This window comes from Cetorhinus maximus, chromosome 9 (genome assembly GCF_964194155.1).
Source record: "Cetorhinus maximus chromosome 9, sCetMax3.hap1.1, whole genome shotgun sequence".
NCBI lineage: Eukaryota > Metazoa > Chordata > Chondrichthyes > Lamniformes > Cetorhinidae > Cetorhinus > Cetorhinus maximus.
In genome coordinates, this window is record NC_135887.1 from 135590411 (window position 1) to 135617859 (window position 27449).

The window sequence follows — 27449 nt, forward strand, 5'->3', positions numbered from 1 at the left end:
GGTCTGGCAGCATCTGCGGAGAGGAACACAGTTAATGTTTCGAGTCCGAATGACCCTTCAACAGAACTAAGTAAAAATAGAAGAGAGGTGAAATATAAGCTGGTTTAAGGAGGGGGGGGGGGGGGTGGGGGGTGGGTGGGTGGGACAAGTAGAGCTGGATAGAGGGCCAGTGATAGGTGAAGATAACCAAAAGATGTCATAGACAAAAGAACAAAGAGGTGTTGAAGTTGGTGATATTATCTAAGGAATGTGCTAATAGGTGACATTAAGGGTAGAAAGCAGGACGATCAAGGTCCAGATAGCCCTAGTGGGGGTGGGGTGAGGAGGAGGGATTGAAATAGGCTAAAAAGTAGAGATAAAACAATGGATGGAAATACATTTAAAAATAATGGAAGTAGATGGGAAAAGAAAAATCTATATAAATTATTGGAAAAAAAAGGTGGGGGAGGGGGGAAATCGGAAAGGGGGTGGGGATGGAGGAGAGAGTTCATGATCTAAAATTGTTGAACACAATATTCAGTCCGGAAGGCTGTAAAGTGCCTAGTCGGAAGATGAGGTGCTGTTCCTCCAGTTTGCGTCGAGCTTCACTGGAACAATGCAGCAGGCCAAGGACGGACATGTGGGCATGAGAGCAGGGTGGAGTGTTGAAATGGCAAGTGACAGGGAGGTCTGGGTCATGCTTGCAGACAGACCGAAGGTGTTCTGCAAAGCGGTCACCCAGTCTGCGTTTGGTCTCTCCAATGTAGAGGAATGCGGTTTGGGTCTGGGTCATGCCTGCGGTGTCCTGAAGGTCGACCTTCAACTGCTGGAGACTCCTGGCCAATTCTGGAGGGTCGATCACCCTCCTGGCATTGTCCGCTTGAAACCTTGTGCTTTGCCACCACTGACCCTCTCTGCTTGTGAAAAAAAAACCTCACATGAACATCCATCCTCTGTTTCCCTTTCTGACTTTTGCTCTTGCTTTGAGCCCCAGGTACAGGGAGGTGTGGCTGCACTTTGAGCTGTGTGGACATGCAATGCAAAGTGAACCTTTGTTATTTGGAAAGGTTGACAGCTGGGGGGGAGGGGGGGGTTTGGATTTTGTTTTTTTTGAGATGTGCAGCTGGGTTTGATCCAACCCGAGCAGACAAGACCCCCACTATCCCCATCCCCAATGTGAGGGAGGTGCAGGGAGCTGGGGGGGTGCCTGGGACACTCGGAACCAAAGCTCAGCAGCTCTTGTGTTGAGCGGGGGAATGTTTGCAGCCGGACCTTTCCGGGGACAGCTGCTGTTATGGTAACAGAGGAAACAAGCGGCTCCTTCATCTCGGCCTGATTCTCGGGGCGGGGAGGATGAACTCGGATCGCTTCTCAATGTCAGCGGAGGATTATCTCAGTGAGTTTATAAACTGACCGAGTACCCGGGGCCAGTGAGTGTCTAGACTGAGAGAGTCTGGGTGAGTGAGTGTCTAGACTGAGTGAGTATCTAGACTGAGTAAGTATCTGGGTGAGTGAATATCTGGGTGAGTGAGTATCTGGGTGAGTGAGCGTCTAGACTGAGAGTATCTGGGTGAGTGAGTGTCTAGACTGAGTGAGTATCTGGGTGAGTGAGCGTCTAGACTGAGAGTATCTGGGTGAGTGAGTGTCTAGACTGAGTGAGTATCTGGGTGAGTGAGCGTCTAGACTGAGTGAGTATCTGGGTGAGTGAGCGTCTAGACTGAGTGAGTAACTGGGTGAGTGAGTGTCTAGACTGAGTGAGTATCTGGGTGAGTGAGCGTCTAGACTGAGTGAGTATCTGGGTGAGTGAGTATCTGGGTGAGTGAGTGTCTAGACTGAGTGAGTAACTGGGTGAGTGAGTGTCTAGACTGAGTGAGTATCTGGGTGAGTGAGCGTCTAGACTGAGTGAGTATCTGGGTGAGTGAGCGTCTAGACTGAGTGAATATCTAGACTGAGTGAGTATCTAGACTGAGTAAGTATCTGGGTGAGTGAGCATCTAGACTGAGTGAGTATCTGGGTGAGTGAGTATCTGGGTGAGTGAGTATCTAGACTGAGCGAGTATCTAGACTGAGCGAGTATCTAGACTGAGCGAGTATCTGGGTGAGTGAGCATCTAGGCTGAATGGGTATCTGAACTGAGTTATCTGGGTGAATGAGTATCTAGACTGAGTGAGTATCTAGACTGAGTGAGCATCTAGACTGAGTGAGTAACTGGGTGAGTGAGTATCCAGACTGAGTGAGTATCTGGATTAGGTGAGTAAGTATCTAGACTGAGTCAGTATCTAGAATATGAGCATCTAGACTGAGCGAGCATCTAGACTGAGCGAGCATCTAGACTGAGCGAGCAAATAGACTGAGTGAACATCTAGGCTGAGTGAGTATCTGGGTGAGTGAGTATCTAGATTGTGAGTATCTGGGTGAGTGAGTGTCTAGACGGAGTGAGTGTCTAGATTGAGTGAGCGTCTAGATTGAGTGAGCGTCTAGATTGAGTGAGCGTCTAGATTGAGTGAGTGTCTAGATTGAGTGAGCGTCTAGACTGAGTGAGTATCTAGACTGAGTGAATATCTAGACTGAGTAAGTATCTGGGTGAGTGAGCATCTAGACGGAGTGAGCATCTTGATGAGTGAGCATCTAGACGGAGTGAGTATCTGGGTGAGTGAGCATCTAGGCTGAATGGGTATCTGAACTGAGTTATCTGGGTGAATGAGTATCTAGACTGAGTGAGTATCTAGACTGAGTGAGTATCTAGACTGAGTGAGCATCTAGACTGAGTGAGTAACTGGGTGAGTGAGTATCCAGACTGAGTGAGTATCTGGATTAGGTGAGTAAGTATCTAGACTGAGTCAGTATCTAGAATATGAGCATCTAGACAGCGAGCATCTAGACTGAGCGAGCATCTAGACTGAGCGAGCATCTAGACTGAGCGAGCATCTAGACTGAGCGAGCAAATAGACTGAGTGAGTATCTGGGTGAGTGAACATCTAGGCTGAGTGAGTATCTGGGTGAGTGAGTATCTAGATTGTGAGTATCTGGGTGAGTGAGCAACTAGACTGGGTGAGCATCTAGACTGAGTGAGTAACTGGGTGAGTGAGCATCTAGACTGAGTGAGCATCTAGACTGAGTGAGCATCTAGACTGAGTGAGCATCTAGACTGAGTGAGCATCTAGACTGAGTGAGCATCTGGGTGAGTGAGCATCTGGGTGAGTGAGCATCTGGGTGAGTGAGCATCTAGACTGAGTGAGCATCTAGACTGAGTGAGTATCTAGACTGAGTGAGTATCTAGACTGAGTGAGTATCTAGACTGAGTGAGTATCTAGACTGAGTGAGTATCTAGACTGAGTGAGTATCTAGACTGAGTGAGTATCTAGACTGGGTGAGTGAGTATCTAGACTGGGTGAGTGAGTATCTGGGTGAGTGAGTATCTGGTTGAGTGAGTGTCTAGAGTGAGTGAGTATCTGGGTGAGTGAGCATCTAGACTGAGTGAGTTTCTGGGTGAGTGAGCATCTAGACTGAGTGAGTATCTGGGTGAGTGAGCATCTAGACGGAGTGAGTATCTGGGTGAGTGAGTGTGCAGACTGAGTGAGTACCTGGGTGAGTGAGTGTCTAAACTGAGTGAGTATCTGGGTGAGTGAGCGTCTAAACTGAGTGAGTATCTGGGTGAGTGAGCATCTAGATTGAGTGAGTATCCGGGTGAGTGAGCATCTTGACTGAGTGAGTATCTGGGTGAGTGAGTGTCTAGACGGAGTGAGCGTCTAGATTGAGTGAGCGTCTAGATTGAGTGAGCGTCTAGATTGAGTGAGCGTCTAGATTGAGTGAGCGTCTAGATTGAGTGAGCGTCTAGATTGAGTGAGCGTCTAGATTGAGTGAGTGTCTAGACTGAGTGAGTATCTAGACTGAGTGAATATCTAGACTGAGTAAGTATCTGGGTGAGTGAGCATCTAGACTGAGTGAGTATCTGGGTGATTGAGTATCTGGGTGAGTGAGTATCTGGGTGAGTGAGCATCTAGACGGAGTGAGCATCTTGGTGAGTGAGCATCTAGATGGAGTGAGTATCTGGGTGAGTGAGTATCTAGACTGAATGAGTATCTAGACTGAGTGAGTATGTAGACTGAGTGAGCATCTAGACTGAGTGAGCAACTGGGTGAGTGAGTATCCAGACTGAGTGAGTATCCAGACTGAGTGAGTATCTGGATTAGGTGAGTAAGTATCTAGACTGAATCAGTATCTAGAATATGAGCATCTAGACTGAGCGAGCATCTAGACTGAGCGAGCATCTAGACTGAGCGAGCATCTAGACTGAGCGAGCATCTAGACTGAGCGAGCATCTAGACTGAGCGAGCATCTAGACTGAGCGAGCATCTAGACTGAGCGAGCATCTAGACTGAGTGAGCATCTAGACCGAATGAGCAAATAGACTGAGTGAGTATCTGGGTGAGTGAACATCTAGGCTGAGTGAGTATCTGGGTGAGTGAGTATCTAGACTGTGAGTATCTGGGTGAGTGAGCATCTAGACTGGGTGAGCATCTAAACTGAGTGAGTATCTGGGTGAGTGAGCATCTAGACTGAGTGAGCATCTAGACTGAGTGAGTATCTGGGTGAGTGAACATCTAGACTGAGTGAGTTTCTGGATGAGTGAGCATCTAGACTGAGTGAGCATCTAGACTGAGTGAGTATCTGGGTGAGTGAGCATCTAGACTGAGTGAGTATCTGGGTGAGTGAGTGTCCAGACTGAGTGAGTATCTGGGTGAGTGAGCATCTAGACTGAGTGAGTATCTGGGTGAGTGAGCGTCTAGACTGAGTGAGTATCTGGATGAGTGAGTGTCTAGACGGAGTGAGTATCTGGGTGAGTGAGCGTCTAGACTGAGTGAGCGTCTAGACTGAGTGAGCGTCTAGACTGAGCGAGCATCTAGACTGAGCGAGCATCTAGACTGAGCGAGCATCTAGACTGAGTGAGCATCTAGACCGAATGAGCAAATAGACTGAGTGAGTATCTGGGTGAGTGAACATCTAGGCTGAGTGAGTATCTGGGTGAGTGAGTATCTAGAATGTGAGTATCTGGGTGAGTGAGCGTCTAGACTGAGTGAGCATCTAGACCGAATGAGCAAATAGACTGAGTGAGTATCTGGGTGAGTGAACATCTAGGCTGAGTGAGTATCTGGGTGAGTGAGTATCTAGACTGTGAGTATCTGGGTGAGTGAGCGTCTAGACTGAGTGAGCGTCTAGACTGAGTGAGCATCTAGACTGAGTGAGTATCTAGACTGAGTGAATATCTAGAATGAGTAAGTATCTGGGTGAGTGAGCATCTGGACTGAGTGAGTATCTGGGTGAGTGATTATCTAGACTGAGCGAGTATCTAGACTGAGCTAGTATCTGGGTGAGTGAGCATCTAGATGGAGTGAGCATCTTGGTGAGTGAGCATCTAGACAGAGTGAGTATCTGGGTGAGTGAGCATCTAGACTGAGTGAGTATCTGGGTGAGTGAGCATCTAGACTGAGTGAGCATCTAGATGGAGTGAGTATCTGGGTGAGTGAGCATATAGACTGAATGAGTATCTGAACTGAGTTATCTGGGTGAGTGAGTATCTAGACTGAGTGAGTATCTAGACTGAGTGAGTATCTAGACTGAGTGAGTATCTAGACTGAGTGAGTATCTAGACTGAGTGAGTATCTAGACTGAGTGAGTATCTAGACTGAGTGAGTATCTAGACTGAGTGAGTAACTGGGTGAGTGAGTATCCAGACTGAGTGAGTATCTGGATTAGGTGAGTAAGTATCTAGACTGAGTCAGTATCTAGAATATGAGCCTCTAGACTGAGCGAGCATCTAGACTGAGCGAGCAAATAGACTGAGTGAGTATCTGGGTGAGTGAACACCTAGGCTGAGTGAGTATCTGGGTGAATGAGTATCTAGACTGTGAGTATCTGGGTGAGTGAGCATCTAGACTGGGTGAGCATCTAGACTGGGTGAGCATCTTGACTGGGTGAGCATCTAGACTGGGTGAGCATCTAGACTGAGTGAGTAACTGGGTGAGTGAACATTTAGACTGAGTGAGTATCTGGGTGAGTGAGCATCTAGACTGAATGAGCATCTGGGTGAGTGAGCGTCTAGACTGAGTGAGCGTCTAGACTGAGTGAGCATCTAGACTGAGTGAGTATCTAGACTGAGTGAGTATCTGGGTGAGTGAGCATCTAGACTGAGTGTGTTTCTGGGTGAGTGAGCATCTAGACTGAGTGAGCATCTAGACTGAGTGAGTATCTGGGTGAGTGAGTATCTAGACTGAGTGAGAATTTGGATTAGGTGAGTAAGTATCTAGACTGTGAGTATCTGGGTGAGTGAGCATCTAGACTGAGCGAGCAAATAGACTGAGTGAGTATCTGGGTGAGTGAACACCTAGGCTGAGTGAGTATCTGGGTGAATGAGTATCTAGACTGTGAGTATCTGGGTGAGTGAGCATCTAGACTGGGTGAGCATCTAGACTGGGTGAGCATCTTGACTGGGTGAGCATCTAGACTGGGTGAGCATCTAGACTGAGTGAGTAACTGGGTGAGTGAACATTTAGACTGAGTGAGTATCTGGGTGAGTGAGCATCTAGACTGAATGAGCATCTGGGTGAGTGAGCGTCTAGACTGAGTGAGCGTCTAGACTGAGTGAGCATCTAGACTGAGTGAGTATCTAGACTGAGTGAGTATCTGGGTGAGTGAGCATCTAGACTGAGTGTGTTTCTGGGTGAGTGAGCATCTAGACTGAGTGAGCATCTAGACTGAGTGAGTATCTGGGTGAGTGAGTATCTAGACTGAGTGAGAATTTGGATTAGGTGAGTAAGTATCTAGACTGTGAGTATCTGGGTGAGTGAGCATCTAGACTGAGTGAGTATCTGAACTGAGTGAGTTTTCTGAATGAGTGAGTTTTCTGAATGAGTGAGTTTTCTGAATGAGTGAGTTTTCTGAATGAGTGAGTTTTCTGAATGAGTGAGTTTTCTGAATGAGTGAGTTTTCTGAATGAGTGAGTTTTCTGAATGAGTGAGTTTTCTGATTGAGTGAGTTTTCTGAATGAGTGAGTTATCTGCATGAGTGAGTATCTGGATGAGTATCTGGACTGAGTGATTTATCTGGGTGAGTGATTTATCTGGGTGAGTGATTTATCTGGGTGAGTGATTTATCTGGGTGAGTGAGTATCTGGGTGAGTGAGTATCTGGATGGGTGATTTATCTGGGTGAGTGATTTATCTGGGTGAGTGAGTATCTGGGTGAGTGAGAATCTAGACTAAGTGAGTTATCTAGATGAGTGAGTTATCTGGTTGATTGAGCATCTGGGTGAGTGAGCATCTAGACTGAGTGAGTATCTGGGTGAGTGAGCATCTAGACTGAGTATCTGGGTGAGTGAGCATCTAGACTGAGTATCTGGGTGAGTGAGCATCTAGACTGAGTGAGTATCTGGGTGAGTGAGCATCTAGACTGAGTGAGTATCTGGGTGTGGGTATCTGGGTGAGTGAGCATCTAGACTGAGTGAGTATCTGGGTGAGTGAGCATCTAGACTGAGTGAGATTCTGGGTGAATGAGTATCTAGACTGAGTGAGTATCTGGGTGAGTGAACATCTAGGATGAGTGAGTTATCTGGGTGAGTGAGTCATCTGGATGAATGAGTATCAAGACTGAGTATCAAGACTGAGTGAGTATCTAGACTGAGTGAGTATCTGGATTAGGTGAGTAAGTATCTAGACTGAGTCAGTATCTAGACTGTGAGTATCTGCGTGAGTGAGCATCTAGGCTGAGTGAGTATCTGAACTGAGTGAGTTATCTGGGTGAGTGAGCGTCTAGACTGAGTGAGTATCTGGGTGTGAGTATCTGGGTGAGTGAGGATCTAGACTGAGTGAGTATCTGGATTGAGTGAGTATCTGGGTGAGTGAGCATCTAGATTGAGTGAGTATCGGTGTGTATCTAGACTGAGTCAGTATCTGGGCGAGTAAGTATCTAGACTGAGTCAGTATCTAGACTGAGTATCTGGGTGAGTGAGCATCTAGACTGAGTGAGTTATCTGGACTGGGTGAGTATCTGGACTGGGTCAGTATCTAGTCTGAGTGAGTACCTAGACTGAGTGAGCATCTAGACTGCAGCTCTCTCACTCTTAGAATGGTCCTCAGGAAAGGTCACTGGCCTGAAACATTTACTCTCTCTCCCTCTCTTTCTCCACAGATACTTCCCAAACCTGCTGAATATTTCCAGCATTTTCTGTTTTCCTTTCACAGATTTCCAGCAGTATTTATTGCTTTGATCCTCTTCCCCTGATGTCCGCAAAAATCCATGGCTCAGGGCAGCATCTGGTCTTCAGGAAATTGTCAGGACCCATTGACATCATTGTGTTTTGTGCACTGCCATCTTCTTAATCTCATAGGAACATAGGAGCAGGAGTGAGCTATTCAGCCCTTTGAGCCTGCTCCGCCATTCAATGAGATCTTGGCTGGTCTGGTTGTGGTCTCAACTCCAGTTTGCGTCTTCCCCCCATAACCATTGACTCCCTTGTCTGTCAAAAATCTGTCTAACTCTGCCTTGAATAAATTCAATGACCTGGCCCCCACTGCTCTCTGGGGAACAGAATTCTCCAGACTAACGACCCTTTGAGCAAAAAAAAATTCTCCTCAACTCCGTCTTAAATTGTATCCCCTGTTTAATAGGTGGATATCCATTTACTGAATCAGGCAGCAGAAGACATTCTGTGAATCACAATTGTTTTATTTGTAAACTATGGTTCAGTACAAATACCAATTTTCACCGTTCCCTTCTGGATCCTCTCCCTGTCCAGAAGCAAAACCTCCACTACTGGGGAAAAACCCAGCTCTTAAGTACGGGCTTCAAAGAACATCATCTGCTCTTAACTTACTCTGCAGCTAGTCCTGGTTTACTCTTAAAGGGACCTGCATTTCTAACATTATCGTCACCTATGTTCTCGTCTCTTATGGACTGAACCAATTTGCCCAGACACTGGCGTCTATGATAGCGGGAACCTTGGGAGGAGGCTAAGTGGGATTGCCTATTCGGCACTTTTGTGTTGAAAGCACTTGCATTCACTTCAGCCTTGTATCTTTCAACTGTGTGCTGGGTTCTCTTATCATTGGGAAGATAATATTAACACACTGCTCCTCTCACTAGTTGCCTGATTGTCTATCTCCATTCTTGACTAGTTGTAGTAGGGCTAGATAGTTTTGCTGTGATTCGTTGGTTGTGAATCTGTTTAGCTGTATTCGTAGCCAGCAGTTTTTGGTGTTTTGTATGTAGGTAGCATTGGGTTGTAGCTTTGTTTGGTCGATACCTCGTTTTAAGGTACGCTGCGCCTAGCGTGTCCTTCAACACTCCCTATTGAATCAAGGTTAGTCCTCCAGCTTGATGGTTGATTGAGAAGTCAGGAATGTGTGAGATCATGAGCTTATAGCTTTGTCAATCGCGAGGAGGTAGTAGGTGATCAAAAAAGAGGTTTTCTTGACCTTGTTGGACATGAAGCAATGAGGGTAAATATTGGGGACTCCCAGCCAAATGTATCCCACTATAGCCCCATCTCATCACTCTATATTGCTGATGGTTTAGGAAACACTATGGATGTTGATGGAAGAGTCTGGGAATGCTGGCTAATAAATATGATTCTGTAAGTGGAACTGTGTTGGGCAGTTGCTTGTCTAACTTGTGGGGCAGTTCTCCCAATTCCAGCACTAATCTCGAGATATCTGTGCTCCATCGTTTCCTGCCTTTTACTTAGTGTCAGATCAGAATGGGCCCTTTCATGTGGTTATTCAATCATTCATGTTAGAATCCAGTTTTGTTTCCATAATCATGTTTTCATTTCTACACTTTAATTTATCACTGCTAATTTATCACTCACAGCAGTTTAAACTGTTCCTCCACATCCTCCTTTTATTTCACTACAGTGTTCTTGGTCAAATCCCATCTTCTAACACAGCTGCTGGTAGCATTTGCCCATTGTCAGTTTTCTTCTGATCATGTTGCTTGTTCTCATTCATTGCAGTCCCACCTTATTCGAGCACGGACCAACACCATCTCGGTTGTAACCAAGTTCTCTCTTTTCCCAGTTTTTCTTTCCAAACTTCACAAAGTAATCTGCATATTCACCTAACCTATGTGATTACTGAACCAGGTTTCTCTGATGCCTATGATATCTGAGAGTCTCACTTTGGTAAAGGCTCTGAATATTCATACATGCCTGAGATGTCGTACACATTCACTTCCGGAACTAATGTATTTGTTTATTTAGCCGTTATTTGTCTGTGTGCTCCAAATCTCCTTCTATGTACCTGCTGTGATGATAGTATTTGAAATGCCATCTGCCAGCCCTTGTTTGATACCTTATCATTTAGCTTCTTTACGTTATCCACCTCAGTTATTCATCCCTCTTCATATCTGCCCTCTTTGCAAGGGCATTGGTGCTGATTTGATTCAGGTGAATTATCTCCCATCTCTACAGTTCTAATCTACCCCAGAACTTGTCCTAATATTTTAGTAACCTGAAATCTTCTTTTCTGCTCCTTCTTTCTAATCATTGATTGGCTTCACCCTAAGGTGCCCACTACATGGTCCTGGGAGTAATCCTGAGATTACCACTACTTTTTTTTGTGTAGAACTTAACTCTCCAAACTCTGCCTAAAGGATGATCAGGCCTCTTCCCCTGCCTATGCAAACCACCTATTTCTTCTTGCGTGTGGCATCTTGCAGCTTTACAAGTTTAAGTCCAGGTTGGACAGTCAAGTTGCAGCAGTGTGTCCATAAGCAAAATACTGCAGATCCTGGAGATCGGAAATAAGAACAGAAAGGACTGGAAATACTCAGCAGGTCAGGCCCTATCTGTGGAGAGAGAAAAACAGAGTTAACGTTTCAGGTCATCTGCTGCACTATCAGTCGCCTAGCTCCTGATTCTACAATTAATAAATTCAACGTCTAAGTACACTTAATTAATTAGAACTAATTCTCACTTAGCAGCCTGCTTTTCCATATTTAAGCCCATTCTATCTCAGTGCCAAACACACTTCATCTCGTTCAGTCAGCTTCTTGTACAGAAGCGTAGGGTGGTACATTTCATTGCTCTGTTTGAGGTGGGGAGATTGTTGAGATGAAGGACAGAGGCACTGAAATGTTGCTGACAGCGGAAGATGTCTTGGTGATACTGTGCGGCTAGTGCAAAAGAACCAGAAATGAAAGATGTGTAAAGACAAGGCCGTGACACCACACTGTACCAGAAATAAGAGAACTACTCAGATTAAATCGGAAGTGTTTCTAGAAGGAACATTCCTTCTTGAAACAGCTTTGTTTTCTACGTCTCTCCTTGAATTGCTTTATATTTTGATGCAGTAAATGGGCTAACGACTTAGCCCTATTAATTTGGCAGTTTTGATCTAAATCGCTGGACTACAGATGATCACAACACCTCTTCATCCTTTACTACCCACTTTAAAGGTAGTAAAGGATGTCTACAATGAGTTCACAGTTCCTCACTGTGCAACCGCCCCATTACTTTCCAGCTCCTTTCATGCCAGCTTCCTTCTCTTCGATACCAAATGAGTTTTAAAAAAAATGTTTATATTGTTTATATTCCCTGGTTAACGTTTGTACAACTATTGATTCCTACTGATCAAGCCACAAATACCTTTGTAAAACATTTTCAGTGCTGCCTGTAATAAGATCTGTTTTTTGGTTACTCACTCTTCTGCCTATACTGAGGAGGTAATCCAGTTGACTATACTTGGCTTTGTAAAAATTAAATGGGTTCTCCGTTCCAGTTTTTGCCAGCAATTTAGTTTGCATTCGGTCTTGCTGGTGGGTGTTTGTTATGTCTTAAGCATCCTCACTGAAGATCGAGATGGAAAGATCATGCAGTGAGCGGGTATTCACTTGCCATCTGCTTGTGCATATTTTCTTAATGAATATCATGAATTACAGGTCATAGATCAGTTATTTTCCCTCTTCAAGGGATGTCAAGACTCAGAAAAAAAGTGTCTGATTACAATAATCTTTTAAATAAGCTGGTAGTTGCCAGAGGCAGTCATGCTGGATTTTGTTGTATAGCTTGAGTGCCACATCTGCTAAAAAGTTTCACAATTCATCTACACGTGATGAATCGTTTAATTTTGGATTTAAATCAAATGAAATTTTGAACAAATTGAAAACCTGTTTTCCAGGAGCTGTTAGAAGCTCCGCGTATAAAGTAGTTTAACTTAAGAGTGTAAGTTGCAGTATTTATGTGCACTAACCTGCTGAAGGCATGTTTGGCACACATTTGTGTCAGACCCAAGTCTTAACTTTCTAAGTGAAACCGTGATGTTGTGGTGGTAAGCTTTGACCTTAAATAACTTTGCCATAATAATCCCAAGTGCCTGACAGCTTTAGAAATAATTTTGAAAGGTGGCCACTAATCAAGTGGTAACTTGCACTAGCTTCACGGCCAATTGATCTTGAATAATAATTGTCATCTGGTCCCATTGCATGTTTGTCACTTGGATCGGCCACCATTAGAATTGAAGTATGTTGCACAACTATGAGACCGTGGTTAGAGAAGGTAAATCCAAAGAAAAACAGAAATTGTATACTGAGCTGATGCATGATCAGGATGTACTTTATTTATTATGCAATGCTATATTGGCCGTTTATAGTCATTTTTTTAATTGACCCTTTTCATTTAGGTCAGCCAGTAGATTTAGTCATCTTCACAGTTTGGGTTATTTAACCAAGAACAATATTCAAGTTCAGCTAAGTTTACACCACATAAATTTTGAAATGATCCTCCTTAATTTAATTGGCATTGATCTGAGTGCTTCTAGGACTTTATGGATTAAGAACATAAGAAAAAGGAAATGCTAGGAAATTCCTTCATGCCCCTAACCCCCACTCCACAAATGGAGTTGAACAAGATCCAGTATATCTTTGTAAACCTACATACCTTCTATAGTTACACCAGTTTTAATTTGGCCAGATCCCTTTTGAACCCTGGCAGCAACAAATTGCACGGATTTGTTTTTTTGCCCTTTATTCTTTCATGGGATGTGGGCGTCGCTGGCCAGGCCAACATTTGTTGACCACCCTTAATTTCCCTTGAACTGAGTGGCTTGCCAGGCCATTTCAGAGAGCAGTTAAGAGTCAACCACATTACTGTGGGTCTGGAGTCACATGTAGGCCAGACAGAGTAAGGATGGCAGATTTCCTTCCCTAAAGGAAGTGAACCAAGTGGGTTTTTACAACAATTGCTAATACCTTCATGGTCGCCATTACTGAGACTCCCAGATTTATTAATTGAATTTGAATTCCACTACCTACCATGATGGGATTTGAACAGAGCATTAGCCTGGGCCTCTGGGTTACAATTCGAGTGACATTACCACTACACCACCTTCTCCCCCACTAGATTGTACTGGCAATATATTGCAGAGGGTGACAACTCCCTGTGAAAATAAAAACTAGCATCTGACCTTACCCTGTGCTTTGGTAGCTTGTACTGATGTCTCCTAGTCCTTTGCTGCTTACCTACCTTAAACAAGCCATCCATATTAATGTGCCCTATCTGCTTTTGCACGTTGGTCGAGTAAACTTTCAATAACTCATGAGAGAGAACCCTTAATTCCTCCCACTCCACAGCCAAGTGTGCAAAACCCTGCTCAAAGTCATCTCACTGCATTTGTCCATATTAAAAGACATGGACCCATCCCCATTGCACATCGATCTGCCTACAACCTACTCTTTTCATCTAATCCCACCTTTTTTTTTGGTGTTATCCGTAAACATGTAGATTGTCCCTGGATACCTTCATTCACATCTTTAGCAACAGCTTTAACACTGGTCCTTGTGGCATTCCACTAGTCATTGGCTGCCGTTGCAAAGCTGCTACTATTATTAACTATGTCCTGTGTACACAAATACAACTAGTTCTTTATCCAGCCAAATATCTGTCTGCCAATCCCACAGAAGCAACTTTCCGTGCTGGACTCTACTGAAAGTTTTTCAACATCTAAGTACACAATATCAACCAGACTTCTCTCATCCACCCACTTTGCAATCTCCTTTGAAAAAGACGGCATTAACTTAATTATTACACGACTGTACATTGTTTACGATCGCAGTGGTAAATGGCACTTCAGGTATGAGTATCGATGTTTATTGTGCTGTGTCATTTTGCTCTTCCCTTTTCAAATATTTAGTGCACATCTTCAATCTTTTGAGGCCCCTTGCGTGCTATAAATGTGCAGCTAAGGGGATTAATTTTTAGAAATACAGTTTATGATATACATTTCAATCTTTGGAAAAAATCTAGTACACAGTATACATTTATATGTGATATAAATGTTACAGGATGTAGCATGAGTGGTATTTATGTTAGAAATACATTCCCTAAAAGAAGAGAGTTTTTTGTCAAAGCTTCTTGTCTTGCACTTATCAGGACAATTCGCAGGAACATACCAATGTCAGGGGAAACAGCATGTTTATAATGTATGAGAAGAGAGTGCTGATTGGTTGGCAAGATGCATTGCAGGAGTTCACCAAGGCTCCTTAGCACCTTCCAAACCCATGACCCCTACCATCAAGAAGGACAGGAGCAGCAGGTAGATGAGAACACCATCACCTGCAAGTTTCCCCTCCAAGTCACACACCATCCTGACTTGGAACTATCGCCGTTCCTTCACTGTCGCTGGGTCAAAATCCTGCAACTCCCTCCCTTACAACACTGTGGCTGTACCTACACCACATGGTCTGCAGCAGTTCAAGAAGGCAGCTCACCACCACCTTCTCAAGGGCAATTAGGGATGGGTAATAAATGCTGGCCCAGCCAGTGATGCCCACATCCCATGAATGAATAAAAAAAACTGGCATATTGATAGCAATGCTGTGTCCATTTGCTCATTTGACATTGCTAGCCTATTCACCAATGTTCCATAAGGAAGCCATATATATTTGCACTGCAGCACTATATCATGCCAATCTAGACTTGACACGATCGCGTGAATCAGTATTCATTGAGCTTATGAACTCGGCAACTCACGGTTTTGAGTTCGGTTTTAATGACACCGTGTATGCCCAAATAGATGGTGTTGCCATGGGATCCTCTCTAGGCTCAGCTCTCGCAAACATCTTTTTTGGGTTTCATGAGAAACGTGTCTTCGATGGAATGACACCAAATCTCCTACCCCTCGCATATTTCCAATATGTGGATGATACATTTGCTATATTTAAATTCGCTGCTGCGTGTAATAATTTCCTCACGTCTTAATGGGCTCCATCCTGCGCTCAAATCCACCTTTGAAATAGAGCAGTCAAATGAACTCCCCTTCCTTAATGTACTAGTTGAGAAATCTGCCAGGGGTTTCTCTATCATGGTTTACCGCAAGCCTACCTTCACTGGTCAGTACATGCATTGGGATTCTTACAGTTCCACACACTGTAAGATCGGCCTAATTGGCAACCTTGTAAATAGAGCCCATGCCATTTGCTCACCATGCAGGCTTGATGCTGAAATAGGGCGCATCAAAGACATCCTATGGGATATTGGCTACCCTGATCAGATCATTTCACTCTGTATATCGCACAAACTCATAAATGGGCCCAAGGCCATCAAGTGTGGCCCTGAAAAGTGCCCAGTCTACCTCATTTCAGAGGTCTGTTAAGAGTCAATTATGTTGCTGTGGGCCTGCAGTCACATGTAAACCAGACAGGGTAAGGATGGCAGATGTGAACCAGCTGAGCTTTTATAACAACTGACAGTGGTTTCATGCTCACCATTACTAAGACGAACTTTATAGTTCCAGATTTATTAATTGAAAGATACAAAGCAGGAAATGCATGCTTCTCCATTTGGAACGAGCAGCAATTGAAGGGTGCATTTAAATGCCATACTTACTAAGCGTGCTGGGGCAGGAGAATTGTCAGAAGCCAGAGAGCTGAGTGCATGACTGTCCTCAGTTGGGAACTGGTGCATCAAGAAAGGAAGACTTAAAGCCAGGATATAAGTGAAACACAAAATAAAAATGTGGGGCAAATTAGCTGATGAAATTGCTTGTTATGTAGTGGATTAAAAACTGGTATGCTGCAGTATGTGCAAACAGATTGAACACACAAGGTTATTTAGACATGCAAATATCTTATCAAAAATATAATCATGATAATTCACAGAGAAAGAGTTCATGACAAAAGCTTTATTTTCCACTTTGACAAAGAAGGTGGGTTTTTATGACAACCTGACAGTTCCATAATCATTGTCAATGAGACTAGTATTTTATTCCAGATTTATTAATTAATTGAATTTAATTACTTCAGTTATGTATATAGATTGGAGTAGTTGGGATTGTTTTCCTTGGTGAAGAGAAGGTTGAGATGAGATTTGATAGAGGTATTCAAAATCCTGAGATGTTTTGGACAGAGTAGATAAAGAGAAACTGTTCCCATTGGTGGAAGGATTGAGGACCGGGGGGGGGGCACAGATTTAAGGTAATTGGCAAAAGAAGCAATGGCGACATGAGGAAAATCTTCTTCACACAGCGAGTGTTTAGAATCTGGAATGCACTTCCTGAGAGTGTGGTGGAGGTAGATTCAATCGAGGCATTCGAGAGGGAATTGGATTATCTAAAAGGATCTGTTGTATTTCAAGGAGAAGGCTGTGGAGTGGCAGTAAGTGAATTGCTCCTTCAGAGAGCTGGCACAGACACAACGGGCGGAATGGTCTCTTTCTGTGCTGTAACCATTCTATGATTTTGTGAAATTCTCCCAGCTGCAATAGTAAGATTTGAACTCCTGTCTCCGGCTTATTAGTAGGGCCTTTAGATTACGAGTCCAGTACAATTACATCCACATTATGTAAGTGCTGGCCAGCTCCATTCACACACTTGTGGACCCAGCCACGATGGCCAGTGTCCCAACGTCCATTGCAGCACATACAGCACCCACAGTGGAAGCTCAGGCTGATATTCTGCAAGGTCAGCATGCTGCTATATAAACTCAGGCTGCTGTCATCAGGCCTTTAGATGCAAAGGGAGCAAAGGGACATGCAAGCTGTCATAGCAGTTTCATGGAGTGCTGGAGAATGGCTGTGGTTCCAGGTAACACCATCCTACTGTCCTCTCTTAGGAAGACAGTGATTGTGTTCTCACCTTTTCCGCTCTGCCAGTACCCTTGCTCTTGCCCATCAGCCAGCCAGTCTAGACTGTTGCCCACCCATGTTGCAATGGTGCAGTCCACAGCACAAGGCCTGGAGCTGCTCCAGGGGGTCTTGCAAGGCAATCTGCAGACTCCCAGAACTGAAAGCCAGTAACCTTCCACTAGCCATGCAGCACCACTGGGGTAATGTTGTGGTGGCTTTTATTGTTGCACTATAGTCAAGTGGATGCCACGTCAGTGATAGAGAGAGAAGATAAGGTGTAGGGCTGTTGGTGAATAGTGAACTGGGATTATGGTTACTTTGTCACTTGGAGCAGTTCTTCATGGCCAGCCTGGGTACAAAGGGGTCATCTAGACTGCTTCTCCCCCATCCTCTTACTCCTCTTCCTCATGGTTCTGCTCCTCAGCTGCTCACTGAACCGTTGGTGACAAGTACTGCCCCCTCGTAATGATGAAGTTGTGTACCATGTAGCAGACCATCATGAATCTTGACACCTGTCTTGCTCACTACTGCATTACACTTCTAGGCAGCAGAAACATTGTTTCATTGCACCAGCTGTCTGCACTCACATGTTTTGTGCGACTGTATGGCTTTCATTGTATGTATGCCCTACACGTGTGCGTGGGCTGTGCGCTGGCGTCATCAGCCGTGTTGTTTGTGGATAGCCCTTGTCTCCCAGTAGCCACCCTTTGTGGCGATGGTGGCTCAAATGCAGCTGGCACAGCTCATTGCCACAGAATGAAGGCTGCCAGGAGACTTTGCGTTGACCTGAATGATTTGCCGCCTATGAGCACATACCAGCTGGACACTGTGGGTGTGGATTCCCTTTCATTTCCAGTATTGGGCAGAGCTGTAGCGTTGCAGAGTGATGTACTGGCAGTCAATGGCAACCCGCACCATGGGGAAGCCTATGATCCTATTAAAGCCACGTGCATGCTGCCTTTTCTCTGGCAAGAGCGGATGAAATGTAATTACCTCTCTTTGAACTGACAGCCTCAGTGACCTTCCTTATATAACAATTGATGGCAAACTCACCAAGGCTCCTTCAACAGCACCTTCCAAACCTACAAACACTGCCATCCAGAAGGACAAGGGCAGCAGATAGATGGGAACACCAGCACCTGGAAGTTCCCCTCGAAGTCACTCACCATCCTGGCTTGGAAATATATCGCCGTTCCTTCACTGTCACTGGGTCAAAATCCAGGAACTCCCTTCCTAACAGCACTGTGGGTGTGCCTACACCATACGGACTGCAGCGGTTCAAGAAGTCAGCTCAGCACCACCTTCTCAAGTGCAACTAAGGATGGGCAATAAATGCTGACCCAGCCAGCGAAGCCCACATCCCGTGAATGAATAAAAGAAAAACTGCAAGATGTTGAAAATATCTCCTACCTCCAGCCTGGAAGGAGGTAGTTCATCAGCATGGTCAGCTTCACAGCCACTGGCAATGTGGTCCTTGCCCTGCTCTGAGGTTGCAGTTGTGGCTGCAGCAGGTGGTGGATTTCAGTGAAGGTATCCTGAGCAAAGTGCGGACTTCACAGTTTCCCCTTTCTGAACCTCAGCTAGGAGCACTGCTCCCTGGACACACTGGGCCTGGGCAGATGTGGCCTCCTGCTTGAGAGCCTTCCTCCCTCTTCCAGCAGCTTGTCCTGCTCTGCATGGCCCCCATTCATTCTCCAAGTCTTGCTGTATTACAAGGGAGCAGCTGGTTTGTGCAGAAGCCTTGAAGTCAACAAAATGTCCTTCAGCGCCTGCCACACCACCCTGTGTAGACTTTTGCAAGTTGAAATAAGTATAAAAAGCATAACTGCTGGAAGAAATCAACCAGCAATGAACCTGTAAGTAGTTGATAATCCTGTTAATTTGTATTGGCGGAGGTGTGATGTGGGGATTGCTGGGATCCTATCTGCTGCCGAATGCATGTTCTGCTGTGCAATTTTGAAAGAACGTTAGTGGAGTATTGAACTCTAAATGGTAACACCGGCATCAACTCTGTGTTGCACGCTGATTGATGTCATGGTCTTCCTCTTCTGCATACTTTCAGCAGCCGTTCACTGTTTGCAAATTAATGTCAGTGTGGCACCCAGTGCAATTCACCCTACGAGTTTGCAGGCATACCACCAATGTCATTTTGGAGCTCATGGGGCACTCGGAAATGCGGTAACAATTCCAATTTCTTGCCTTTTAGTCCCAGTTATGACTGGCATATGAACCTGCTTTCCTTTTTATTGTATGTATCTCGTCAGGCTTCTTGAGCCTGTGCTGTGCTTCTCTATCTTGAAATGGCTTAGGGGAAAATAAAACCACAAAGAACCACTCTTCTTCTGGTTAGCCAAGGAATGGTGGTTCATGGTAATGATGGAATAGTCCACAGCCACCCAGTCCATTAAAATTCTCAACCTGAAACACATCGCCAAGGTAGCACAGTGAGGGAAGAGAGCAAACCTCTTAAGAACCAATTTTAAATCAAGAAAAAGTCATGTGGTAACATCCCTGAGATCCCAGGTTGAAATTGGATATGTAAAATAATACTGGCAGTCCCTCGGGTTCAAGGCTGTGATCAGAGGAGCATGAGACAAGGGCATTCATCAAGAGCCCTTGTAATCGCTTTTAAGCTTGACCCAGTTCTCTTTTGCATTCTCTCTGAATGTTACTGAATCTGTGTCCAGACTATTATATAAAGTAAGTTATCAGTTGAAGATGATTTTTGTACGCTTTCTCACCAGACTTCTGCCATATTACCAGAGAAGGTGATCAATTAAATCCTGCACTGCAGCTGCAACCTGGATGACCTCCTATTCCTGATGCATACAATCAATTTTCAACAACTGTTTCTGCACTTAATAAACTTAAGAATGGTCATGCAGTTTTGACAAAATTAATATCAAATTAATGAATGCTCCTGTTTTTAAATAGCAAATTCCGTCATATACATCTGTCCTTGGATGTGGCAAACTCTTCCAGCATTTCACTGCAGAAATGCTCCATCTCTGAAATGTATGCTGCACTCAGCAGCCATAGGTTCAGTCCATCTCTTCACTAGGTGCTGTATTATCAGTGACTTTCGTGCAGAGCAGGGATTATCAATATTTGTGCCCCGGTATTAACTTTCATTGATGCTCCCTTTTTTTTATTCATTCATGGGATGTGGGCTTCGCTGGCTGGGCCAGCATTTATTGCCCATCTCTAGTTGCCCCTGAGAAGGTGGTGGTGAGCTGCCTTCTTGAACCGCTGCAGTCCATGTGGTATAGGTACACCCACAGTGCTGTTAGGGAGGAAGTTCCAGGATTTTAACCCAGCAACAGTGAAGGAACGAAGGTATATTTCCAAGTCAGGATGGAGTGTGGCTTGGTGAACTTCCAGGCAGTGGTGTTCCCGTGATCCTGCTATCCTTGTCTTTCTAGATGGTAACGGTCCTGGGTTTGGAAGGCGCTGTCCAAGGAGCCTTGGTGATTCCTGCAGTGCATCGTGTAGATGGTACACACTGCTGTTACTGTTTGTCGGTGGTGGAGGGGTGAATGTTTGTGAATGGGGAGTCAATCAAGCGGGCTGCTTTGCCCTGGATGGTGACAAGCCTCTTGAGGGTTGTGGGAGCTGCACTCATCCAGGCAAGTGGGGAGTATTCCATCACACTCCTGACCTGTGCCATGTAGCTGGTGGACAGGCTTTGAGGAGTTAGGAGATGAGTTACTTGCCACAGGATTCCTAGCCTCTGACCTGCTCTTGTAGCCACAGTATTTATATGGCTAGTCCAGTTTCTGGTCAATGGTAATCCCCAGGAACTTGATAGTGGGGTTTCAGCACTGGTAATGCCATTGAATGTCAAAGGACCATAGTTAGATTCTCTCTTGTTGGAGATAGTCAATGCCTGGCACTTGTGTGGTACGAATGTTACTTGCCATCTGTCAGCCCAAGCCTGGATATTGTCCAGGTCTTGCTGCATTTGGACATGGCCTGCTTCAGTATCTGAGGAGTCGCAATTGGTGCTGAAATTGTGCAATCATCAACAAACATCCCCACTTCTGACCTTATGATGGAAGGAAGGTCATTGATGAAGCAGCTGAAGATGGCTGGACTGAGGACACTACCCTGAGGAACTCCTGCAGCGATGAACTGGAACTGAGACGAGTGACCTCCAACAACCATAACCATCTTCCTTTGTGCTAGGTATGATTCCAACCAGCGAAGAGCTTTCTCTCTGATTCCTATTGACTCCAGCTTTTCTCGGGCTCCTTGATGCCACACTCAGTCAAATGCTGCCTTGATGTCAAGGCCAGTCACTCTCACCTCACCTCAAGTCCAGCTCTTTTGTCCATGTTTGAACTAAGGCTATAATGAGGTCAGGAGCTGAGTGGCCCTGCCGGAACCCAAACTGAGCATCAGTGAGCAGGTTATTGTGAAGCAAGTGCCACTTGATAGCACTGTTGATTTTACTGACGATCGAGAGTAAACTGATGGGGCGGTAATTGGCCGGGTTGTGTACAGGACATAATTGGACAATTTTCCACATAGCCGGGTAGATGCCAGTGTTGTAGCTGTACTGGAACAGCTTGGCTAGGGGCGCGGCAAATTCTGGAGCACAAGTCTTCAGTATTATTACTGGAAGGCCGTAGCCTTTGCAGTATCCAGTACCTTCACCTGTTTCTTGATATCATGTGGAGTGAATCAAATTGGCTGAAGACTGGCACCTGTGATACTGGGGACTTCTGGAGGGGGCCGAGATGGATCATCCACTTGGCTCTTTGGACTGAAGATTCTTGCAAATGCCTCAGCCTTATAGGAACATACGAACAAGGAGCAGGAGTAGGCCATTTGGCCCCTTTAGCCTGCTCCGCCATTCAATAAGATCAGAGCTGATCTGATAGGAACTTAAAAACTGCATCCCCCCTACCCCCGATAACCTATCACCCCATTGTTTACCAAGAATCTATTCACCTCTGCCTTAGAAAGCGGTAAGTTTTGCACTGATGTGCTGGGCTCCCCCATCATTGAGGATGGGGATATTTGTGGAGCCTCCTCCTCCATTATTGTCCACCACCATTCACAACTGGATGTGGCAGGACTGCAGGGCTTAGATCTGATTCGTTGGTTGTTGGAATTGCTTACCTCTGTCTATTGCTTGCTGCTTATGCTGCTTGGCACACATGTAGTCCTGTGTTGTAGCTTCAGCAGGTTGACACCTCATTTTTAGGTATGCCTGGTGCTGCTCCTGGCGTGTCCTCCTGCACTCTTCATTGAACCAGGGTTGATCCCCGGTTGGTGGTAATGGTAGAGTTGGGGTATGCCGGGCCTTGTGGTTACAGATTGTGGTTGAGTATAATTCTGCTGCTAATGGCCCACAACACCTCATGGTTGCCCAGTCTTGAGTTGCTAGACCTGTTTGAAATCCATCCAATGGGATAACATTTAGCAATTAATGATGGGCAGTAAATGCTGGCCTTGCCAGCGACACACACATTCCATGAATAAATTTAAAAAACACCTAATCCTTCAATGATTACTGGATACTGTCCGTCATTTGACACTTGCATGACTTTTCTTTCCCTCACTTGACCAAAGCTCGAGTTGTGCTAATGAAAATTTCTTGCTTCTTGGTAGACAGATTGCTGTCCCAAGCTCTATCTTTCAAGATGTAATGTTACACTCGAGTCAACAAATGTTCACCTGGTTTGGTACATTCTGAGTATTGATTTGGCCTGTAAGCCAGATTTTCAAATTTGAAGATTTTCTTTCCTTTTGAAGCACAAGCAATTTATTTGACCATAACAAGCACAAGTCAAACAAAAATCTTCACAGAGTCATTTATGGCAGAGAACCTACACCACAAGAGCAGGGCAGAGGCTAGGAATCCTGCCGCGAGTAACTCACCTCCTGACTCCCCAAAGCCTGTCCGCCATCTACAAGGCACAAGTCAGGAGTGTGATGGAATACTCCCCATTTGCCTGGATGTGTGCAGCTCCTACAACACTCAAGAAGCTTGACACCATCCAGGACAAAGCAGCCCGCTTGATTGGCACCACATCCACAAACATTCACTCCCTCCACCACTGACGCACAGTAATAGCAGTGTGTACCATCTACAAGATGCACTGCAGGAATTCACTAAGGGTCTTTAGACAGCACCTTCCAAACCCACGACCACTACCATCTAGAAGGACAAGGGCAGCAGATAGATAGTAACACCAGCACCTGGAAGTTCCCCTCCAAGTCACTCATCAACCTGACTTGGCAATATATCGCCGTTCCTTCACTGTCACAGGGTCAAAATCCAGGAACTCCTTCCCTAACAGCACTGTGGGTGTACCTACACCACATGGACTGCAGCGGGTCAAGAAAGCAGCTCACCACCACCTTCTCAAGGGCAACTAGGATGGGCAATAACTGCTGGCCCAGCCAGCAAAGCCCACATCCCATTAATGAATTTTTAAAAAAGGAGGCTATTTGACCCACCATGTATATGCTGGCTCCCTGCAGAGCAACCCAGTCAGTCCCATTCCCCTGCTTGATCCACATTTCCCTGAAAGCTATTTCCTTCAATTTTTTCTTTCTTTATTCTTTCATGGGATGTGGGTGTCACCAGCAAAGCCAGCATTTGCTGCCCTTGAATTGAGTGGCTTGCTGGACCATTTTAGAGGGCAGTTAAGAGTCAACCACATTGCTGTTGGTCTGGAATCACATGTAGGCCAGACCAGGTAAGGATGGCAGATTTCTTTCCCTACAGGGACATTAGTGAACCAGGCGGGTTTTTACAACAATCGATGGTAGTTTCATGGTCGCCATCACTGAGACTGGTTTTCATTTCCAGATTGTGTTAATTGAACTTAAATCCCACCAGCTGCCGTGGTGGGATTTCAACCCGTGTCCCTACAGCATTAGCCTGGGTTTCTAGATTACGGGTCTAGTGACATTACCATTGCACCGCTGTCTCTCCTAAATCAGGAATGCTTTCCAGGCATTGGTATGTGAATGCGCGTGATGCTTGCAGACACGCTGTGGTGACTAAAGGCTGTCCCAGGACCAAGCTATTTGATGCACAAGTGCAGTATCAGAAACACAACCCATGAAAGTTAGAATGCTGCAAATCATGCTCTTCTACCTGAGTGGAAAAATCTAATTCCCTGTGTTTTGCAGAGGAATTCCTTTGATCTTGTTTGATGTATTCTTCATTTGGGTATTTTCCCTGTTTCACCAGCTCCCTTGTTTCAAATGATTGTTTCCGCTTTGTGGCAATGAGAACAACTTTGTTTGACAGAGGCACACCCATGTTATGATTGTGAACGATTAAATTAAAAGATTCTGGAAAGTATAATATGTTGGCACCTTGTTATTATCAGCGAGGTTTTTGGTACCGTGTCGGCAAAACATTTGTATTGTTGTATTTATTCTGCTGTATGGCTTTTGCATAATTCTATAATTGTAGGTTTTGTATATAAAGTTGGTTATCGGTTATCAGCTTTAACATGGGTGGGGGGGTGGTGGGTGGAGGTTGGGGATTAGCGGTGGTAACAGATTACTAGATGAAGGAGGGGGAGTCGGCAGTCTGCAAGGTGAATTGGGGTGGTGGGGGGGGAATTCGGTAAGTTGCAGTAGCAGGGAGAAGCTGTGGTCAGCAGAAGATTTGCTTTGGGGCCAGGAGAACCAACCCTACACTTCCTACTTCACAAGCAGTGATCCAGAAAACACTTGCATGCTTAATCAGGCACCTTCCATTAAAGATTATAATGAAATGTCTTACCTCAAGAGCGGGACACAGACATGCCACCCCACACACACACCTTTAATGTCAACAGGCAGGTGAATATATGGTGGGTTGGGTTGTGTTTCACAATTTTTAACTTTTTAACCTGATCTTCTCCCGCTGCCTGCACAATGCTGGATACGATATGTGAAGCAGAATTTTAGTCAGGCGGGAGATTATGGAGGGTGGAGGATGTGAGACTGCCCAGGTCACCGTTAGAATGGTAGAGTTTGGAATGGCAGGGATGGGAATTTCAGCACCACAAGCTGAGGTACAGGTGGAGACATACAATGGTATAGAAGTAGATGTAAGAGACATTCATGATGGAGAGGAAATGGGCTCAGCCACTTAGAGTTGAATAGGATGTCAAGATTGTTAATAGTCTGGTTGAACCTGAGACATTTGGTGGCATAGGAGTGGAAATTGGTAGTGGGGTGGCCCTTGTGACAGGGCCTGAAGATGATGGATTTGCTCTTCTCAATTACTAACTGGAGGAAATGACAACTCATCCAAGGTTGGATGTTGGTCAACGTTCCTTCAGCGTTACTGGATCAAAATCCTGGAACTCCCTTCCTAACAGCACTGTGGATGTACCTATACCACATGGACTGTACCGGTTCAAGAAAGCGGCTCACCACCTTCTCAAGGGCAATTAGGGATGGGCAATAAATATTGACCTAGTCAGTGGCGCTTACGTCTCGTGAAAGAATTGTTATGATACAGCAGTTGGTAAAGGCTGAGTTGTTTAAATCCCAGAGGGAAACTTGAACAACTGTCATAACCTATATTTTCAGTTGGTATGTTTGAGATGCAGCTCTGAATTCAGGAATAAGACCACCAAGCCTCAAAATGTTTTTTATATAAAACTAAATTAAACATTTATTAATTTACAACAAATGAAACACATATACATGCCTACAGATTACTACCATAATAACTTTTAAACAAATCCCCAAATTAATCACTCCCAGATAAATCTTCATCAAGGCAACAATAACCCATTGACTTTAAATTGACACCGGGCAAAGCACATTTGACCGTACGCATTCAAAATGATGTTCCTTGCAATTTGGTTCCTTTGCAGACACAGTTGTAGGTTTACAGGCTGGTTAGATCTTAAAGGCCTCTTCCTTACACACACAAACTCCTTTCTGTTTACACATAGCTTTTCCTTTGAATGTAAATTTTCCATTTGTATCACCAGGCTTTTAACGTTACATCTCCTAACAATTATATCCTTTCATTCCACCAATTTTATTAGTAAGCTGAAAAAAAACACATTGCTTGGCGTCTTCTAGCTAGGTGCAAGATTCTACTCCCACTCTGGTATGCTTTATTCAACAAATGCAAATGTACACTTTACCTTCTATCCTCCTTACTGTTTACCCAATTAACATCTCAAACCACTATATTTCAAAGCACCCAGACTCGCTGGCTTTAATCCAATTAAGACACACACAGTCAAACCCATAGACACAGACCCCACTACGATTCCATTTTAAAAATAATTTCCAGTAACATTATAGACATTAATCACACTTCATGACAGAATTTAAAAAAACATTCTGGCAACACAAAGGCAGTGGAGGGGTTGAGAGGAATAATGGAGAGGTGGAACTGGGTGTCATTAACAGACATTTGGAAATTAAGCCAATGGGCAGGATTTCCTTTTTAAGAAGGGATCCCAACAGCGGGGTCAAATGGGGGTCCTGACCACGCACTGTGTCAGGAGCGGGAAACCAACAGTGATTTTACCAGAATTGGCCAACTTGTGCTCAAGAGGATATGCTTGCTCTCCAATTCATGATGGCAGGCGAGCTCTTGAAGCTAGAGGGCAGGGGTCCAGCAGACCCCAACTGGGAAATTGGCCTTTAAATTGTCCTAAAGAAAATCTAAATAGCAATTGAAAGTGAGTGGAGATAACGCTTTTGCCCTGTTTGTCTGTAAACAATATATCTCAATAACTAAAGGAAATATTTCAATGAAACTTAATACACTGGCCCAAGGGAGAACTTGTTATTGATTAGTTATTGGTTATAGATGCAGATCCAGATCCTGGAATACTTTGAAAGATCCAGTAATATTGGGAGATGGGGCAAATTGACTCTTTCTTTTAGAATGTTGTGGATTGTTTCAGCTGCAGTGGTAGAATTTTTCACAGCTGTCAAAATATGAGCAGATTTTTCAGAGAAGGTTATTGGATGTGGATTGGCTTGAAGCCTTCTCCGTGAGTTGGAAGTTCCCAATAAAAAGATTTCTTTTCTCAGATTTATAGTTACAGAGCATCACCCAGGCAGGGAAAAGCCTCAAGGAAGAGCTGCATAATTGTGATAATGTTGAGTATACACTGCATGGCAGAGGTATGTGCCATACTGAACACACCCTTTGTGTTAGACCTGAAATCTGCCAACATACAACATTGATTGCCATGTAAACTCTTCGCTCTTGGGTTGAATTAGGAAACCATACAAATGAATACTTGCTGCATTGGACCTCAACTGCTTAATTTATTATTTTAAAAAATCAAAGGCTTGGTGTCAAAGGTACGTACAAATACTTTTGCAAGTTATAACTATGGAGCTATTCTGGGCACAGCTAGAAAC

The 27449-nt window shown here is 44.7% G+C and overlaps 1 protein-coding gene across 1 annotated transcript in view; it reads left to right on the plus strand.

Moving 5' to 3' along the window:
- Positions 1-1188: 1188 nt before the first annotated feature.
- Positions 1189-27449, plus strand: part of cstpp1 (centriolar satellite-associated tubulin polyglutamylase complex regulator 1) — a 311978-nt gene continuing 285717 nt past the window's right edge. Inside the window, exon 1 of the mRNA XM_078549561.1 lies at positions 1189-1375. Within this exon, the coding sequence (XP_078405687.1) occupies positions 1333-1375 (43 nt within the window). The 5' untranslated portion in view covers positions 1189-1332. The remainder of the gene's footprint in view (positions 1376-27449) is intronic.